The sequence below is a fragment of the Physella acuta genome, unplaced genomic scaffold, assembly GCF_028476545.2.
Source record: "Physella acuta isolate Inbredline_101_S28 unplaced genomic scaffold, ASM2847654v3 ptg000007l, whole genome shotgun sequence".
In the NCBI taxonomy this organism is placed as follows: domain Eukaryota; kingdom Metazoa; phylum Mollusca; class Gastropoda; family Physidae; genus Physella; species Physella acuta.
Window position 1 is genome coordinate 1,297,950 of NW_026731527.1, and position 22,517 is coordinate 1,320,466.

Sequence of the window (22,517 nt, forward strand, 5' to 3'; positions counted from 1 at the left end):
ACCGTAAAATTTATCGCTGCTCTTTACCTGGGAAAACCATTTTGATTAAGGTATCGATTTTACAATATCGATATTCTTACCTAGACATTTAGCAGGATTAGCTGGGTTGACGATATAGCCTGGGTTGCAGGAACACACATTTTGTCCGTTGACCACCGTGGTAATTTGCTGGCAGCGACACTTGGCTAAAACAAAGTAGCGTTCGTTGTTAATGTCTTTGTAATGTCTGGATATATATGGTGCATTCTACTTCATAAAAGCGACTTCTCTGACGATAGTTTGATCACTTAACTATTAATTTTATTTTAGCTTTTCGGAAGTACCAACTATCTAAACGTTGTATAGCCCGAAAGAACCGTATATGACACACAGCACCATCTTTCCAAAACAATAAATCATTTCGTTATAGGCAAATCATGCTACATGTTTCTTCAGAAAATAGAGTTTTAGGAACATTGTATCAATATCATTTCTAAAATTTAAATATGTAATATTTTGTTTAAAAAAAACACAAAAAAACTAGTTTTAATATTTTTTAAAGTGGCTGCTTCTGAAAAAAATATGATTAAAATATTCATAAACCGGACTCCTTTTGCAAATGCAAGCCTTTAAGAAAAAATATTCTCACCAAAAAAAAAAAATAAGCATTTTTTACATTCAGAAATCACAACAAACAAACAAAAAAATACAAATGAAATAAACCGGGAGTGATATCCCTTAAACTTTCTCGAATATTCTTATACAACACTACGGGGGATGGCAACTACGATTATAGACAATATTTTAAATCCATTTTTAATTACTTACACTTTTTATAAAAGAATAGAACATTGTAGAAAAAAAAATTACACACCATGTGAACGCCAAACAAAATGTGCATAACAGTGCGGGATATTATTAGTACTTTATAAATTCACATGTGTTTTTTGATATATCGTTTACTTATATGTGAAATTTCATTTATCTATCTGAAATAGTACTCAAGTTAAAGGCTTTTGAAGAATTTAAAGTAGAAAAAGTTCCACTTCCGGTTATAAGAAATCGCTCAAAAATTGAAACGGATCTACGATTTTGATTTAATACTTATATCTGAAGTTTCATAAATCTAGCTATAACGGTACTCAGGTTATCGTGTTTACAGACACAAATACATACACACACATACACACACATACACACACAGAGACATACGGACAAGATCGCAAAATTATGCTTTTCCGACTCAAGGAGATGTAAAACGTCGAGATTTGCAAATAATAATCATTAAAAAAGTTTTAAAAACCCACGTTTTCTGATTGAACTAAAAAGTAGAAAATAAATGCTATACATCACAATAATGCAAGCGATCACTCTACTATAAGCGATGAAAAACGTGGGGCGCCGAAGTAAAAGTTATATTACTATTGATTAAATAATAATATTGACTTTTATTAGGGAGATTGTAGAGAGTCAACAGTATTAGAAACTGTAAGAAAATCACGGTGCCCCACGTTTTTCATCGCTTATAGTAGAGTGATCGCTTGCATTATTGTGATGTATAGCATTTATTTTCTACTTTTTAGTTCAATCAGAAAACGTGGGTTTTTAAAACTTTTTTAATGATTATTATTTTCTACTTTTTAGTCTTTGTCTGTTTGTTTGCATTGAAATCTTGCTATCGATTTTATCTTTTCACTTTTTTTTTGGGTAAACGAAGACAACTCGTAAAAAGACAACTCGTAAAAACACGTTGTGTGAATACGTTACTGACTAGAACACATAGATTTGAACCCGTGTCGAATGGGTTAGCAATCGTGTGCCCAACCACTCGACCATGTCGTCTCCCCCATACTGGCCACCAGTTGCTACGTTCTGGTTGTTTGTAGACAAACACCGAAAGACAACTACTCAGTAAGCAAAAAGAGGGGGAGTACCGAACCTTCTTTTCATCAAATTACAGTTACTGGGTTATGTCCCTTTTTCCCCACGTTTTTGTACAATTATATAGGGGAATAAAATGATCAATAAAATGTTTGCATGGATCAATTTAGTAATAATAACAGTTGAATATTCTATTGCCATCCGAAACAAAGCTTCCCTGAAAAGTTCAGCGCGCTAGCTAACTGGGAAGTGCACGAAATTTCGATCGCAAGATTTGATTGGAAAAACAAACAAACAAACAGAGGCGAAAGCAAGTTAAAGAAAACGTGGGAAAAACTCGATTTTTTGCACGATTACAATACTTTCTCTTGAAGCCTACTCTGTATATACGAGAAAGCAAAAATGCACTAAAATTATTCGAGATTTGTGAAAATCATGATTTGGACTTTTTTGCACCATTACAACACTTCAAATTATACAGAGAGAATTTTAATACCGCGAGACTACAACGTTGAATTGGTTATGTTGATTTCAGTTTTATTTACTATTTTAACTATATTTCTAACCGTGTGTGATAGTAATAGACTCACCATGTGCGTATGATATGCACATAAACAGTATGGCTGCAATGTTAACTTTTGAAAACTTCATCTTGATACAACTTGTAAGGTGATATAGATATATACCTGTAATTGAAACAAAAATATTAATAACAATGAAACACGATTAACACACACACACATACACAAACACACACACATATGTATATATATATATATATATATATATATATATATATATATATATATATATATATATATATATATATTCATTTTAAAATAAACATATCGCAGACCAAATAAAACTAATACAATTTTGAATTAAAAGAGCTTGATCGAAAAGTATGAATAATTAGCCTACTTATATTAACCATAATTATAGGACATCGCTTTTGATTAATATTATTCAAAATTATGTTTCCAACATCCCAAAGAGACATACACATATTAAAAAAAAAATTCTAATGTCATCAGGTTTTTGTTTAAATTTAGTTAGTTAAACTAATTTGTTAAAGTGATTTTCATCCACATTGCTTAAATAATTCTTAACTGATTATTATATACACTACTTAAACAGACAAAATCTTGTAAAAAATTGTAACAAAATGTGTGAAATTCTTCATTGAAAAAATTAATTTTGTGAAAGCTTTTTTCAGAAAATAGAGGAAAAAATGAGGAAATCAAATAATTTTATCAAACATTGTTTATTTTGCAAAAACTTTATGTAGCAAGTTTCCGGATTTAGGCATAATCTCTATCTTTGTGCCCCTTATTTTCATAGCTGATAATTAGATTGACGGATGCATGGACAAAGTCAGTAGGTCAACGGTTGGTGATGGTGTGGGTGTAAGCGTAGTCGTGCAATCCACGTGTGGTCAAATTTTTCCGTTGCGCATTATTTTGTTTGCAGCTTTCCGTTGTGCATTTTTCCGTTGTGCATTTTTCCGATCACCGTGCCCGCTAACGTCTTGAATTTCACAAACCTTTCGTGCCCAGTTACATTTTCAGTCCTATTTTACATAAAGAAAGATGTATAGCCCAGCGCCTTACTTTTAGTAAAAATGAATACATGTTATTTAGCCTTGGGTTAATTTTATTTTTCGAGTCCGTACGTGTGTACTGGTGTGTATCTAATTAGGAAAGCTTTTTGTTTAGGATTTATATTTTTATGATTCGAAGTATGACAACTAGATTGGTTACACAACTGATGTTACCTAAATGAATTTGGCGTAAATTCACATTGCAATTTAAGACGTTATTAAAATTGTTATTCAATTTACTGTAGACAAGTAATTTACACATACTGTCACTTAAGATTTTTGGGATTCACTAAAGACTGTGTCGGAGTAGAGGCTTCCTTGCTGAACACGCTCAACAACATTGTTTCAGAGATACAAATGAGGAGATGGAGATGGCTGAGTCATGTCCTTCGCATGACCAGAAGAAGACTCCCAAACATAGCGCTAAAATTGACTGCACGTGGAAAATGAAAGAGAAGAAGACCACTCAGAACATGGAGTGTAGGCTACTGGCAAGACCTGGCACGAACTGAAGTGGCTGGCCCAGGACTAAAAACCGCTTGCATACATTAAATTGTTATTTTTCTTTTAAATATTAATTAAATATGGAATAAACCGTAATAACGCATTAAAATAAAACTCTATGTCAATATTGATATACAAGTAGACCTAAGTAAATAAGACAGTTTTTCGGTGCCTCGACGATTGATAACGCAGGTGATATAGAGTTTCTTTGAAGTTTGGCTCAAGAGGTGATCATGTGATCAGTTTTATGCACAAAAATCTTTATTTGTCCTACCTTATGTTGAGCCTTGATTCGAGTTTGATGTACCAGAACAAGGGATCCGAGCATCTGTCTTAACAGTCACTGGCTCTAGCTACAGACCACGCTGTCAGAATACAGACTTTATACCTTGAATATTATTTTATTTTGCTTGAGATGGAAATTTCATAATGGCACTCAACCAATAGAAACACAGTACTCACCATATACATTCCAAACTTTGCAGCTTTGAAACCGCCATGATATAAAATCGTTATAAAAAAAAAACAGAGCACTTATTATGCAATATTTTGAGTACAATTCATAACAAAAGCAATTTATGTGTGATATCGAAACAATTCAGTCTCTCTGTTGTACAATTCAACTTGACTTTATTCAATGATGGTGCAGATAGGAACAGATGTCGAACATCATGTCGATTCGTCACTTTGAGAAAACGACACGTCTAGTGTTATATGCACGGACTCAGCAGACGACAGTCCCGCCAAACTCATAGAATCGTAATCATCAACGCGATAACGGTTTGATAGTGAAATGTCGCAATGCCGCCCAGGGGACTTCACTCGTTTCTGAAACGCAGAGGGGCGCAACTCTTGGGTCGGAGAAAATTCTAGTCCTCTAAGTCATTAATGTTAGACTTTTGTTAAACTTTTAAAGCTAATGGTTAATTTTGTGGGGAAAATGTAATTATATGAACCGATTCCTATCAACTTGTTATCGATAGCTGATTTAACGCGAAGTCAATTGAGGATTACTGATTTTGTAAAGCTTGTATTAATTAATAATTCATTCTTAATACTTAATCTAATAAACTTGATCTACACTTTTGCCGCACATTCATAGTAAATATAATCGCAGATCATACCCCTAAATCTTACGTCTAAGCTCACCTTTGAGAAAGATCACATTTACAGTTTATTTCAGAACGTCTACCGCCGACCCCCCCCCCCCCAAACAAAATAGAAATTATATTGTATTTTACCAGTGTCTACTTTCCCTTCCCCTGGATAAAATTTAGTCGTCCCCCTTATTTTCACCTACATGGAGTAAAATGCCTGAAAGAAACACTGGTCGCAGATCTTTTTGAGACCCTACATCTCTAATCTAATCATGCAGACAGCGGGGTTTTTTTCATACATTTTTTCCTTTGTGTTGGAGGGAGTGGGGACATTACTTAAAATTTTCGGAGGTTGGTGGTCGTACTAATTTTTTTGATGGGGCGCACAAGTATATAAGTATATATGTATATATATATATATATATATATATATATATATATTATATTATATACATATATATATATATATATACTTGATAGAACAGGAAGTTTTCACCAAGAAAACAAAGCATTAGTGAAGGCAACATATGAATTCGCATTAGAAATTGCCAAGAAAAAATAAACCTCACACAATAGGAGGAAATCTCATCAAAACTTGTATGTTGACGATGGTAAAATTAATACTTGGGGATTCCAGTGCAGTAAAGATGCAACACACACACACACATATATATATATATATATATATATATATATATATATATATATATATATATATATATATATATATTATTTATATATGTATATATATATATATATATATATATATATATATATATATATATTTAATAATGCTATGCAGCCGAATATAGTAGACATGACCGTAGTTGTTAAAAAGCCAATTTTGAAATAAATCAAATTTTCACCATTGTTTGATTTTCAAGTTGATGAATCAACAGACTAGAGTTTTTGTGTTCGCAGTTACTTGTCTTTGTGAAATATATTCATTCAGATGAAAGGAAAGAAGAGTTGCTACGTTGTGAAGATATAATTAAGAAAATAAATACTTGTTTAACTGGATGATTAAAACGAGAAAACGGCTGTGGGGTTTGTACGGATGGTGCGTCGTGTTTGGGTTAAAATCAGGCTTTCAGAAAAAAGTAAAATAGTTAGCTACCTAATGAAGCGAATCCACTGCATGATTCACTGGTATGTCCTCGTCAGCAAGACAGTTCCGACTCCACTGCTAATAAGTCGTAAATTATTTTAAATCTTTAGCCCTAAAACACCCGTCTGTTTCAAGAACTGTGCAAAGACCTTAATACAGATCACGAGGTTCTACAATAAAGTACGCTGGCTGTCAAAAGGAAATATTGTGAATAATATGTTTGAATTGAAAGATGAAATCAAGTTGTTTTTTGGAAGTGCAAGGGAAACTAGACATTTTGATATACTTTAACGACAAAGCGTGGTTGGAGAGAGTATCATTTCTAACAGACATATTCAAACATTAACATAAGCTTAACCTGAAAATGAACAAATATTATCTCTTTTCATGATAATCCCTTGTCAATTTTTATCAAAACTGCAAATTTGGCAAAGAAAAATACATATTGGAAATACTTCCATGTTTTAGAAACTCTGCAGTGTGGTAGATGAATCTGATTGTGAGAGAAATAAAAATTTGAAAGAGAATTCTGTGCATCTTGAATCTCTTGAAAACGAACTTCGGCGTTATTTTCTCCGAGCAGAAAGAAGAAGAATCTGCTTTGTCACGTTACCCATTCTTTGCTTCCCTTGATGTTGCCATCATTCCTGATAAACTACAAGAAGAATCATCAAATTCCGTGTCACGTATCGTGTTAAATGAAAAACTGCACAAACTATTTTGGTGTAGTATGCAAAGTTCATACCAAAACGTGTAATCGATTGCCTTTTGAGTTTTATTTCTTTTTGTGTGTTCATATTTTTGCGAGAATAGATTTTAAACACTTCACCAATTAAAAACAAAACAAAGATATAAATTAAATGTTAAGAATGACATGAGTGAATGTGAATGTTGAGGCAAGTGAATAGCATGTAATTTCACCAATCGCATTTAAACAGTTATCAAGAATAATTGATATTGAGAGTCTACTAAAAATTGTATTTTAGTGATTAATTTCATAACTAATTTCGACTTTTTAATTCTATGGGGGTCGCGGGTCACTTACTTTTTATAAAAGGGGGGTCGCCACTCGAAAAAGTTTTGGAACGCCTGCTCTAAACCAAATCTAAAGTCACCACCTCAAATTCAAATATATACATACATATATATATATATATATATATATATATATATATATATATATATATATATATATATATATATATATATATATATATATATATATATATTTATTTATTTATTTCCATATGTTAGAGCAGGCTTTTATTTCATTGTTGGAGTGATGCTCTGGTATGCGTTATGTTAATTACTAACTCCAAATATTTCATTTGAACGAAAATAGACATTGGGTTTTACGTGCGGGTAATATATTCGAAAATATCTGATAACCATTAAACAAAATATTTTTAATTTTTCTTATCGTATTGTACGATCATAAATTGTTTCTAACTGCGCAAATTGTTTTACATAACGTTTGTCTCAGCATACAAAAATAAACACGTAGATAAACTCAGTATATAAATATACATATATATATATATACATATATATATATATATATATATATATATATATATATATATATATATATATATATATATATATATACATATATATACATATATATATATATATATATATATATATATATATATATATATATATATATATATATATATATATATCATATATATACATATATATACATATATACATACATATATACATATATACATATATATATATATATATATATATATATATATATATATATATATATATATATATATATATATATATATATATATATATATATATATATATATATTGAAAATGTCAGAAAAGTAATACGAAAACAAAAGTTTTTTTATGTAATATATTTATCGATAGAATGTTGACTATGCTAAAATTAGGCTGTTTATGCACATTTAGAGCTTGATCACATTATAAGCCGAAATTATATAAAACTGGTGTTATCTCCCGTAAACTTTGTTGTTTATTTTTATACGAGCCGAACCGCGGCATATCATACGCCGCTATTTAGTTGTTGTTTTTTCTACTTTCAGTAATTTATAATTTGTGAATTCGACACTACCAACGTTGCCACTGAAAATATTTCTTTAAAACACTATTAGTAACTCGTTAAGGACGGTTACCCCTCCCCCCTCCTCCCCCCCCCCCCTCCACTTAGTTACCCCACACCTCCCCCCTACGTTTAAAATTGTTTCAAACTAAATTATCTGCCCCTAATAGTCGTCACTAAACCCGGCTCTGCTTGTAAATATTTAGCGTGAACCACTGCTCACCAGACCATGTAGGGGTTGGGGTGGTAGGGAGCGCGCTTACAGCTTGTTTTCTAGCGTCTCCCAGAAGAGAATTATATATATATATATATAGATACCCAGCGTCCTTCTTTGGTTTTTGTACCCTAAACATATTGGCAAAAATGAGTTCAGAATATATTATTTGCAGTACTTATAGCAGACTTGAAGATCATATAAAAATTGTCATAAACTGTTAGGATTCTGTATAGAAACCACAATTTAACAACTGGGAATTTTTTAACCTTTAATTTAACCTGCTTCATATGTCTGCCATGCTATTGTCTGCCATCAGTCATAGAACCAAATATTACTTCAGAAAACGTTAATCGGATAGCTTTGGCCTGGTAATTATTTTAGAGAAAGATTAATTTTAACTATGACTCCTAAGCTGTAAGCTATGTATTTCTAATTTTTTTTTTTTGCAAATTGTTGTGTTTTGAAATATTTCGTAGCTTGCAGTAGGTGTTGGTGTGGGTGTGCGTGTGAAGGCGGAAGGAGTTGTAAGCGGAAAAAACAATGACAGGAAAAAAAGTCACGAAAATAAAGAGAGTAGTAAAATGTTTCGATTTGATAAATGTTAGTGGTGAATTGGTAAACTAGTCAATACAATTTTAAGGCATTATTGTTTAAGTAATAATCCGACTTTCTTCTTCATTATATGTTGAAAATACTATATGGCAATTTACAGTTGCGTCAAATTTTATTAATTTTTTATTTGACTACCCGGTTAAAATATTGACGTATAATATTTTGGGTATGTTGTTTTGCCGTATGCCTTTTATTGTTCGGCCTTGTCTGTTTACTCGAAAGCCCAATGTTAAAACACACATGTCTAGCGGCTAGTATCATGAATGAGAGTAATGCTCTATGCATTCTCTTTAATGGTACGCTGAGCTAGTGATCATTATCAGTGGAGAACTAGAAATAAATGGCCACCCCGCAGGCCGTTTAGTGGGCCAACAACAGACAATAATTTTTTTATAGTTTAAAATACATAATTTTCGTGCATTTTTTACCTGTTGCTTGTTTTGTAAAGAGCCTTTTTATGTATAGTTGTAGCCCTTGCAGTTGTTTGTACTGTGGATGTGGACGTAGCTATGGACGTGGTGTTAAGTATTGTTATTTGTGTAGTAGAACTTAGTTTCATTTATTATTTAATGATTGTTTACATGTACATATATATATATATATATATATATAAATATCTTATTATTGTTTAGCAGTGTTATTTAGTGTTATCTACACGTTGTATTGTGTTGTATACATACATACCCTTAGACCTAGAATAACCGAACTAGAAGAAGTGGAGAAATAGGTGCATCAGCACTTGCACATACACATACATATGCACATGCAAATTCCTTTAAGCTTAAACTTACACTCACATTCTCCTTCGCTCTCACTCTCACTAACACTCATACTCACACTTTCATTTACTTTCTAACACACACTAACTCTCATACTCACACTTTCATTTACTTTCAAACACGCAAAAATACACTAATTCTCATACTCACACTTTCATTTACTTTCTAACACACAAACACACACACTCACACTAACATACATACACGCAACCATACTCATGCTCAGGCTCGTGTTCGTGCTCACGTCCACTTCCACGCTCACACTCACACTTACACATACACTCACACTCATTAAAATGATACTCACACACTCACACTCACATTCACACTCAGACCCACTAAAAGTTATACTTATACTCACACACTCACACTCTCACAAATTTGAGCCCATACTTGAAACCTGAAAGGTTATGTTTTCTAAATGTTTTAACATAGAATAATATATTGTTGAAATAATGCCTATTTCATTTTTTTTAATACAGACGTACAAATACAGCTGATGATGTTTCTTTATAAAACAATAACTTGGGTTTATTGGCGTTTGTTTATTTAAAGCAATTATTGCTGTTACAACACAACATACATCGACCACACTCTTAACTATCTATGGCCTGACAACCCAATATGTAACACCTTACTATATACACAACAATAGTACAATACTAACATCCACTAACACGGAACCAGAAACTTCTGTTAAAACAACCTTTTATACGTATTTGACAACTCGCAGTACAGACACTATGACAACTCATCTGTCAGTCACCCAAGCTTTGTCTTTTAAAACATACTTGTATGCGTATTTGACATCCCGCAGTACAGACACAATGACATCCAAAACTGTCATTCACCCAAGCTGTGTCTAATGACTCTGTGTTGCAGTTGAGTGTCGCACAAGTTAATCAACATCCTGCTAATATAGTTTAGACAGAGCCATTCTTAAATTCGTAAGTTTTAAAATTTGTACTTTTGTAATACAAAAGATTTTATGACTGTTTAAAGATTTTATCATTTGATTTCTTTGATATAATTATCAACTCATTAGGATTCATGTGTATTCATCATGGCGAGCATATATTTCTATATAGTAGGTACATATTTTTAAAAAAAAACTGTCTTTAACGAAACATTTCTTATAAATGCATGACTTACTTCACAAAATGTTATTCAAAAGAGAGCCGAATATTCTTCCCAGATTATCTTGCACATACAAGCCGGGAAACAAAGATCAACAAGTCTACTTAAACATACATATATTGTATTCTGTAATTTTTGCATTGTACATTAAACATTATTCTTTAAGAACACACGCCTGCATATTTCTGACACGATTCTACATTCTCAAGTGTATCACTGACTAAAAAAATAAAATAAAAGAGGACAATACGATCAGAATGCAAGTCTTTATTCAACTATCTCCATATATAGACAAGTCGTCTAAGCAGTTTGTTGGACAAATGTCGAGTGTCCGGCCGTACATTGTTGATTTCTGTGTAGACGTGTCTTCCCCAACTGTTTTCTGTGGTAAAACACAATTTTCATTTAAGATCAGTACATTTTTCTCGAAATCTATAAAACATAAGCTTACAATTATAAAAGGCGTTACACTTGAAATAATATTTATCATTTAATCAATAATGTTGGTAATGAATTTTTAAAAATTAAAAACAAATAAGTTAATATTATGATAGGTAAAACATGAGCCAATAACACTCACATTTATCACATTTAAGATAGACAAATGTGTCCACCGGAAAGTTCTTTATGTGAACAGTGGATCCCATCGGATAAGTAATAATACATAAAGGGTTTGGGTAGTAGTGATAGCCGATACAATTGTAATTTCCATGGCAATAGTTAAAACAATCCTGTAAGAGAAGTGTAAAACCATCCTCAATAGATGAAGAGTTAAATCAATAGTAAAGCTAAGATTATCATTCCCAACTAGAGAAGAGATAACTCAAGACAATACATACATGAGTAAATAAAGAAGGAGAAAGACATTTGGTTTCATTGTTTGTATGAAAAAGCTGAATATGTAGAGCTTTATTAAACACACACACACACACAGACATATATATATATATATATATATATATATATATATATATATATATATATATATATATATATATATGACGAGTCACCACTGCCCGAGTGTTTAAACTCAAAATGGTACGGGTTAGCGAACATGAGCTTATCCACCCGACCACACCACCCGCCCCCCATTAATATTTATGCTTTGATAAATTAAGTCTAGATTAGTAGGAGGTACCATGCGTAGCAAGGACAGATTAAGCTAAGGCTGCCTTCCTCAACATAAAAATATATGGACTATATAAAGCATGTATTGGTTTAGGGAACAGAGAGGTGTTCATCTTAAACTACCACGTAGAAAGTACAGAATTTCAACAACAGCTGTCAAAGAAGTGTTCTATGTATTCTCTGGTCAACCACTAGTTATGGGGTTAGCGTGCTGGGGTCGGTAAACTTATAGTTGCTTAAGGGCCAAGTAGTTTGTTCTCGGACGGGTACAGGCTGTGGTACCAAATCTAGAATGAAAAGTTGGCTGAAGTCAGAGTCATTATGTAGGAGGCTATCCTGTTCAGTATAAATAAGAACGAAGAAGACACAATAAATAAATTGAAGGGCTGGACTAGACAAAAAAAAAAACAAACACAAGCAAGCGAAGAAGTAAAGGATGTACAAACATTACCAAACAAGTTTTAATATGAAACCCATAAGGCAAGCGTAGAAAATAAGTTTAAATTTAAGTATAATTGGATATTGATTGTAAAAAAGTAAAAATATAAAACATCAAAATAGAAATAAAAATCAATTAATTCTAAATTCAAAATAAAGAATCCACATAGTTAGATATATATTTTTTCTTGTCACTTTACAGTTTTCTGATATAATTATTTTTAAATGAGATTCTCAAACATCTAGATTTATTTGAAGGTGTATATGTCCAAAAACACATAACTTTACCTCGTGATCCTTGTCAGTGAGGGGTATGTAAGAATCTACATCGCTATATAAAGTGCACTGTGCTACATAAAAAAGTACATTTTTAAATGCATACACAACAAAATATTTTTTTGATACATTATTAAAACGATCAGACTAAAGAAATAGTTTAAATATTTTCTACGCAGGCTACAAATTTTCCGATTGTCTTTTAATACATTCAGCCAGAATACTCAAATTTGAATTTCTTTAACCACTTTAGATCAAACTCTAACATGACATGCGATTGTAAAAAAAAAGAATAAAAGCATTCACATTACAAGTATACTACAACAGTAGGTCAAGTTTGCTTTTAAATTTAATCTGTTGTCCTTTTAAAAAAATGTATTATTACAATCGCTTTAAAATACAAATATCCAATAGCTTTGCTATTGCCTAGGACTTTTTATATAACTTATCAGTTTGAAAAAATGTAAAATGTATAGATACATTAAAAAAAACTGATCGGAAATTCTCGCACTGATAATAAAATACGAAGCATGTGCGGTAATTTACACGACAAACACTTACAGTACTCATTGTAGCATGAGAGAAATGATCCTGCAACTACATTTTGACTGACATTTACAGCATTGCCAGCATAGAGCTTGGTTGTACACAGACCATCGGCAAACTTGAAAGAGTAGCAATGTTCTGCCCTACAATACGAGTAGCATTTCTTTGCCAAAAAAATAGTTTAACCTTAAGTAAGTGTTCTATTGGGACTTATAAACATACACAAACACAAACGTATGCGCTCACGCAAGTACAAAAAAAGGTTCAGATACAGATACAGATAAAGGTTCAGATAAAGGTTCAGATACAGATACAGATACAGATACAGATACAGATACAGATACAGATACAGATACAGATACAGATACAGATACAGATACAGATACAGATACAGATACAGATACAGATACAGATACAGATACAGATACAGATACAGATACAGATACAGATACAGATACAGATACAGATACAGATACAGATACAGATACAGATACAGATACAGATACAGATACAGATACAGATACAGATACAGATACAGATACAGATACAGATACAGATACAGATACAGATACAGATACAGATACAGATACAGATACAGATACAGATACAGATACAGATACAGATACAGATACAGATACAGATACAGATACAGATACAGATACAGATACAGATACAGATACAGATACAGATACAGATACAGATACAGATACAGATACAGATACAGATACAGATACAGATACAGATACAGATACAGATACAGATACAGATACAGATACAGATACAGATACAGATACAGATACAGATACAGATACAGATACAGATACAGATACAGATACAGATACAGATACAGATACAGATACAGATACAGATACAGATACAGATACAGATACAGATACAGATACAGATACAGATACAGATACAGATACAGATACAGATACAGATACAGATACAGATACAGATACAGATACAGATACAGATACAGATACAGATACAGATACAGATACAGATACAGATACAGATACAGATACAGATACAGATACAGATACAGATACAGATACAGATACAGATACAGATACAGATACAGATACGGATACGGATACGGATACAGATACAGATACAGATACAGATACAGATACAGATACAGATACAGATACAGATACAGATACAGATACAGATACAGATACAAATACAGATACAGAAAAAAATCGAACATTGTAGGCTGTGGTGTTTAGAGAGCATAAATAATGAGGATAGTGAATTTTTGAATCAAACAATGTTTATTTAGCAAAATAACAGAATGTAGCAATTTTGCTACATTATTTAACGATAGGTTAAAACATGTAAACATAGAAAAAAAAGATAAATCAGCTAGCATTGTAAATTTATTTCGTAATTATTGATTTTTGAAATACACTTATTTTTCCCACATAAGGTGCATTAGAAATTCATTTTCAAGAAAGCAGTTTCGCACCACATCACTATTACCAGTTATGTCATATTTCTTACTAATCATGAATCTTTTTATTGTGCCAGTCAATACGTAGTCTCAGTTTGTTCAGCAGGACCTCTATCAAGTATATTTTCAACTTGTTATTGTTCTAAATGAAAAGTGGTTTTTAATTTTTAAACTTGTTGATAGGAAAGAAATTAGAATAAATCTACCAAGCTGACATTCGGCCAACATTAGATCTTTGTCCAGTGCTATGATACTAGAGACATTACTGTTAGAAGAGAATGGCATATATCTGCTATATCAAAATCTGCAAGTTTTATCTGGATTCGTTTTGCAATGTAGATCTACTAAATGTGCACCTATTCACCCATTAAATTAACAGTCTCTATCCATGATGTAAAATAAAAAAATCTTGAGCAGTCATAAGTCTTTGCGCTAAAAACTAGGTTGATCAATTCATATTTCTTACAAATACTAGAGAGCATTCACTTATTTTATTTTACATCTTATGTTCAGCTTATGAATGTATATCTTATAATAAAGTATATCGCTTTCCTTGCTCCATACCAATAACTTTAAATATATTATATGTATATCACTTTCTAAGTGTACAATTTTAGTTAAAGTAACACCTTCAACATCAGGTAAACCAAAAAATAAATAATTAGATATTAGTGACTAAAGAAATATGCAGTCTCTTTTTCTGACTTAATTCTTCTGTGAGAATCTTTTTTCATCCTGTAAAAAAAAATGTCACTACTAAAACAAACGATGCATTATATCTAAATCTATTGGCATTATCTTCACACACGCACAAATTAAATTATAATTGAAATAAACATAATTTATCAATGCAAATTTTATTATACTGGTGATTATTATTGTATGTATTTTATGTGCAAGTATTAGTATTATATGTAAGAATTTCAGTAAAATATTATTATACCATTTTTTTCTTCAACAATATTTACCACTACAATATTTATTACAGTTATTATGTTGTAACTTCATAAGATATATAATCAAATATTACACAAATTTTACTTTTATTTTGATTCTTCTTGAAGTTTACCTTTTATTTCAGTCAGAACTGTTCTGCAACATAATATATTTCTGCAACACAAAGTATCGCTTATTCTTGACAAAAAGAGAACCTGTAACAATAAATAAAATAATGTCAGCACTAAAACAATCTCTAATCGTTTATACATTTTATGAATTTATAAATCTTAAGTCTTGATTACTATTATAAAAATAAGTGAAACACTACTACCTATAGTGATACTATTGTATGTGCACCGGTATTTACTAGATAATAAGTATGCTTAGAATGTAGGTCTATGCCTAATATTATTATTATTTTCCTTCAATATTAATTACTATCGTAATTTCTAAGCATATTAAACCCAAACACTTTCCATACGTGTGAATTATATGCAAGTAGTTTCAAGGACCAGCTAGTAAACATTAGTCTAATACTAAATTATTATTGTTATACATTAAGACATATTTTTTCTTGAATAGTATCACCACAATGTGCTTTCTTTATTATAGGCTTATTAAAGTTACAGACTGAATATCTTTGTGTATATAATTCTGAGTATTACGATTGTTACAGATTTTGAGTCTTTTCTTCTAGAAGTTACATGCAATTTTTAAAAAAAAAATATGAAAGAAAAAAAAACAAGCTAGTAAAAAAAACAAGATTCAGTTAGAGTCTACCTAATAGACGTAAGGAATAGTTCAATCTACAAATTATTATAAAAGAGAAAGGTTACTATACAGTAGTACTGGCTGATGTCAAGGTCGTACCGTTGCATAACGTATCGAAATTGAATTTTATAAGAACAAATATAACAAAATAGTGTATAAAGATCTAATTTTTAGGTAAAAATACTCACCTAAGAGGAGGTAATATTTATTTCAAGAAGAAAACCACGGCCTGTGATTTATAAATATCTTCTCAAAAAAACACCTAAATCGAAGGTGTCCAGCCAGTGTAAAAAAACGGAATTATATAGGAATTGTGTCAAACGAAACACACATATGCCTATTTTTAGGTACGAATGTCAAAAGTGATCAAGCAGGAGTATGCAGGGCCGGCGCTACCTATATGGCGAACTACGTGTTCGCCAAGAGCGCTGTACGTAGGTGGGCGCCAAAATGGGTTGGAAAAACAAATTGAAAGTTTTGGGAGGGGGGGGTGCAAATCGAAAGTTTTAGGGGGGTGCAAATCGAAAGTTTGTCCCCGTGCGCCGGGAAGGGTCGCTACGCCTCTGATAATACAGTGGCACGAAAACAATTGCGTGGGGGGGGGGGGGGGGGCGCTTTTATTACGTTGTGCCTAGGGCAAAACATACACGCACACACGCATATATATATATATATATATATATATATATATATATATATATATATATATATATATATATATATATATATATATATATATATATATATATATATATATATATATATATATATATATATATATAGTATTTTGATAATACTAGTCCTACACTAAAGGGGTCGGCGTGGTCGAGTCGGTAAAGCTCATGGTTGCTAAACCGAAAAGTCTCGAGTTCGAACCCTCGGGCAGATGAGGCTCGTTAGCTGGGGACAGCCACTCTTCTAGGAGAGACAACTCCAAAATTAAACAACTGCTGCCTTGTAGTTTGTTCTTGGTTGGACAAAGGCTATGGAAGCAAATCCAAAAAGAAAAGCAGGCTGAAATCGGAGTCAATGGCCTCAATGGCGCATAACCAGTTGACACGTAACGCTTAATTGTGTTGGAGGCGTGGTCGAGTCGGCAATAAGCTCATGGTTGATAAAATTCGAACAGTCTCAAGTTCAACCCCACTGGCAGATAAATCTCGATCCCCTTCAACACTAATAATTAAGAAAGAAGAAGAAGAAGAAGATTACGTTTTGCCTAGGGCAAAACATACACGCACACACGCATATATATATATATATATATATATATATATATATATATATATATATATATATATATATATATATATATATATATATATATATATATATATATAGTATTTTGATAATACTAGTCCTACACTAAGTTTGCTAAATCGTCTAAAAACCGCTTACATATATTTCAATTAAAGTGTTATTTTGCATTCAAATACTAAGTACATGTGGAAGAAGCCGTATTAACGCATTAAAATAACATTCTATGTCAATAATGATATACAAGTAAACCTTAGTAAATAAGACAACTTTTCGGTGCCTCGACGATCGATAGCGCAGGTGATGTAAAGTTTCTGTGAAGTTTGGCACACGTAGTTATAATGCGGTCAGTTTCATGCACACAAAAAAAAATCTTTAGTTTCCCTACCTTATGTCAAGCGTTGATTAGAGCTTGTTGGACCAGAACATGGGATCGAAGCACCTGTCTTAACAGTCATGGGCTCTTGCTACAAACCACGCTGTCGTAATACAGACTTTATATTGTGTTCCAAACTCTGTAAACTAGAAACAGCCATAATATAAATATACAACTGTGCCCCTATTTTACAAGACTTTGAGTTCAATTCATAACAAAAGCAATTTACATGTGATAACAAAACAATTAAGACTCCCCCTTGTACAATTCATCTTGACTTTAATCACTGATGGTGCAGATAGAAACAGCATATGTTGTCGAACACCAAGTCGATTTGTCACGTTGCGAAAACAACGAGTCAAGTGTTGTATGCAATGACTCAGCAGACGACAGGTGTCAAAAATACATTACAACACGTGACCCGCTAAACTCATACAATCGAAATCATCCGCACGATAACGGTTTGATATTGAAATGTCGCACTGCCGCCCAGAGGACTTCACTCGTTTCTAAACCGCAGAGGAGCGCAACTCTTGGGTCGGAGAAAATTCTAGTCCTCTAAGACATTAAGGTTAGACTTTTGTTAAACTTTTAAAGCTAATGCTTAATTTTGTGGGGAAAATTTATTCACATGAACCGATCCCTATCAACTCGTTATCGAAAGCTGATTTAACTCGAAGTTAAATGAGGATTACTGATTTTGTAAAGCTGGTATAGATTAATTATTCATCCTAAATACTTGATCTGTTAACCTTTATCAACACTTTTTGATGCACATTCATAATAAATATAGTCGCAGATCATACTCCTAAATCTTACGTCTAAGCTGACCTTTGTCATTCAAAGGTTACCAGAGTTTTTTTAGGCATCTTGGGGCGTTAGGGTTAGGGTTAGGGTTAGCTAAACCAAAACTAAAGTCATCAACTCAACTTCAAATTTAACCGGAATATATATATATATATATATATATATATATATATATATATATATATATATATATATATATATATATATATATACTTACACACACACACATATATATATATATATATATGTATATATATATATATATATATATATATATATATATATATATATATATATATACATATATATATATGTGTGTGTGTGTGTAAGTATATGTTTATATATATATATGTCAACATATGTTAGAACACCTTTTATTTCATTAATCGAATTATGCTGTGGTAGCGTTATGTTAATTAATAACATCAAATATTTCATTTGAACAAGAAAAGACGTTAGGTTTTTAAACTAGGTCGTGCGGGTGATATATTCTTATAGACGTACTCAAAATATCTGATAACCATTAAACAAAAGCATTTGTAATTTGCCTTATTGTATTGTACGCTCATAATTTATTTCCAGCTGCGCTAATTGTTTTTCATAACGATGGTCTCAGCATATAGAAATAAATTCATAGAAAAACTCAGTGTATATATATATACTAGCGTTCCCGTCCCCCGCGCGTTGCCGCGGGGATAGAAGAAAGTATGACGAAATGTATTAGAAAGATTTCACCAACGCGTTACCAATCATATGTTCTTAGACGCGTGACCGTCTTTTCTAAAAGTGAGTTATTTAAATGTAAACAATGCCTGCGCTTAAAACATAAATATTAGGACACAGGTTTACCTACACTACCGCATGTAAACATTGAGTGTACATTAATCACTCTCCGAAATAATATGTTAGAACACACTTCGGTGACCGCCCATGTGTCAGAGACGTACAGGGGCGCTCTCAGCCCCCACCCCCCCGATTACACTACCGCATAGACGCGGCGTACGACCGCTGGCTCCTTAAAAGTAATAGGCGCCATCGTGCCAAATAGCATCCTGTTAATAATGATGCAGATTTCATCATTCGCTAAAGTGCCACAAATGAACAGGCTTTTTTTCTTTAACACGTAAAAAAGTATTTGACATGTTTTAAACATCAGTGTGACTGATGCAATATGCTAGCGTTACTAATGGTCTATTTTTAGATGATCGATCTTAATTTCTGACTGGATTGTCTAATAGTAGATGCTTATTGCATCATTCGCAAAGTGACGAAACTCTACAGTAGGCTCCTCATATTCAAAAAGTTATTTTTTCATCTTTGGCAAGGTGACGAAACTGTACAGAAGGATTTCCTCGCGTTACAAAGTTATTTTTAGAAGACTGTTGTAGTTTTACCGCTGAATATAGTAGTACCCCTTCAGAGGCGTAGCGACCCTTCCCGGCACCCGGGGACAAACTTTTCGATTTGCACCCCCCATCGAGATTTCTATTTGCACCCCCACCCCCTCAAACTTTCGATTTTCACCCCCCTCAACCTTTCAATTTATTTTTCCAACCCATTTTGGCGCCCCCTAAGATCGGCGCTTGGGGACATATGTCCCCCCCCGCCCCCCCCCCCCCCCCTCCCTCGCTACGCTACTGTACCCCTTACTCGCTATGCAGGACGCTCGATTAACGCGTGCCAAGTGCCAACATAGTCGCTCTAAAACTCTGGGCGCCAAACCGTGTATTGACGAAAGTTCAACCCTAAATGGCGCCGCCCATAAGAAACTTTAGTTTTCTTTTTCGCAGAAATATTCTTGGGAGTATACTCATTTAGGCCTGCTTCCTAAAGTTTCATGGCACTCGGATGAACCGCGTCCGAGTTTTATTTTTTATATACCGTGTATAGAGAAAAAATCCCTCACCACCTTGGGGCTCCGCCCTTGCAATATTAAACAATATTTTTTCGCAGAACCCTACCATTGAGTGATCTAATCATCTCCCCAAAGTTTCATGGTACACGGATGAACGATGTGAAACCGAAATAGACTTTTATTTTTATAAACCGTATATAGAGAAAAATTGCAGCCTCCCGTGGCGCCGCCCTTGCGAAATTAAAAAAGGATTTTTTTTACAGAACCCTTCCCCAGAATGTCCTAATCAACACCCCCAAAGTTTCATGCCTATAGGATGAATGGTGTCACTGCAATTCACTTTTATTATTTTTATATACTATATAGAGAAAAATCGGACCCTCCCGTGGCGCCGCCCTTGCGAAATTAAAAATTATTTTTTTACAGAACCCTTCCGTAGAGTGGTATAATGAACTCCCCAAAGTCTGATGGCTATAGGATGAACGATGCCAAACCAAAATCGACTTTTATTTTTATACACCGTATATTGAAAAAAAACAAATCGCGCCCTGTGGGGGCGCCACCCCTGCGAATTCGAAATATTTTTTTTCGCAGAAACCTCCCCAGGAATATTCTCAACAACTTCCCAAAGTTTGATTAGAGGTGTAGTAATGCATAAAGGACACACAAACACACAGACATACATTGCTTTATATATATATATATATATATATATATATATATATATATATATATATATATATATATATATATATATATATATATATATATATATATTGTCTGAGATATTTTGTCTGAGATCATTTGTCCTGTCACCCATGATGTGTGATGAGGCTTTTACCACAATAACTAATACAGGATTTACCTACTCCATCAGACATTATTTAATCTATCCGATCTAATTTTTTACACAATTCAATAACAAGGGCAATAGATAAATGATTCGATCCCACCGCTGTAATGAGAACAGAGCGTTTTAAACAAAACTTGATCTTTGTTAATAAACATCGGATCTGACGTTGATGTTACTAAGGCATGTTTTCCTCAGGCATGCAATTCAGCGCCAATTTACCTTGTTATGTTCGCTTTAGTATTACAGTTTTCATCATTGGCTTTTAAGGACAGATACATATTTATAATAGTAATACTTCATTGTGACATGTACTATCATTCATTGAAGATGGTTTAATGATAGAAAATTTAAAAAAAAAAAACATCTAATTACAGTTTTATTTTTAAACCTGATATTGCAAAGTATAGATTTATCACTGTAACGTCCGCTGATTGTGTGTTGTGTGTTTGAATGACAGGTACCCTTGGTTAAAGAGTGTGTTTACATTGAACGATAAGTGTTCACGCGAGAATTGTAACCAGAGTGTGTGCTATGGTGTGAGGCAATTGGTTTTGTGTTAATTATTGAGTATCGTTATTCGTGTCTTCAACATATTTACTTTCTCGTATATACGGAGTATAGAGGAAGTATTGTAAACGTGTAAACAATCGACGTTTTAGACCTATTTGAGTTGGAAAAACTTAATTTTTCAATCTTGTCTGTAATGTGTTTCTGTGTGTCTGTGTATTACATTTTTATTTCTGTATTAACTTTTCAGCAATTTCCGGTAACCAGAAGATGATCTTATCCCACTAATTTTTTTTTTCAAAAGCGAATGG

General features: G+C 32.7%; 1 protein-coding gene across 4 annotated transcripts in view; it reads right to left on the reverse strand.

Annotated features, from left to right (window-relative positions):
- Positions 1-22,517, reverse strand: part of LOC131948335 (fibulin-1-like) — a 47,031-nt gene that overhangs the window by 7,065 nt on the left and 17,449 nt on the right. For 3 of the 4 annotated variants that reach the window (XM_059310146.1, XM_059310081.1, XM_059309954.1), the window contains exon 3: positions 81-185. In XM_059310146.1, coding sequence (XP_059166129.1) covers positions 81-185 — 105 coding nt within the window. Of the gene's footprint in view, positions 1-80; positions 186-2,450; positions 2,547-4,238; positions 4,316-22,517 lie in introns of those variants that run through there. The other variant, XM_059310025.1, reaches the window with a different exon arrangement.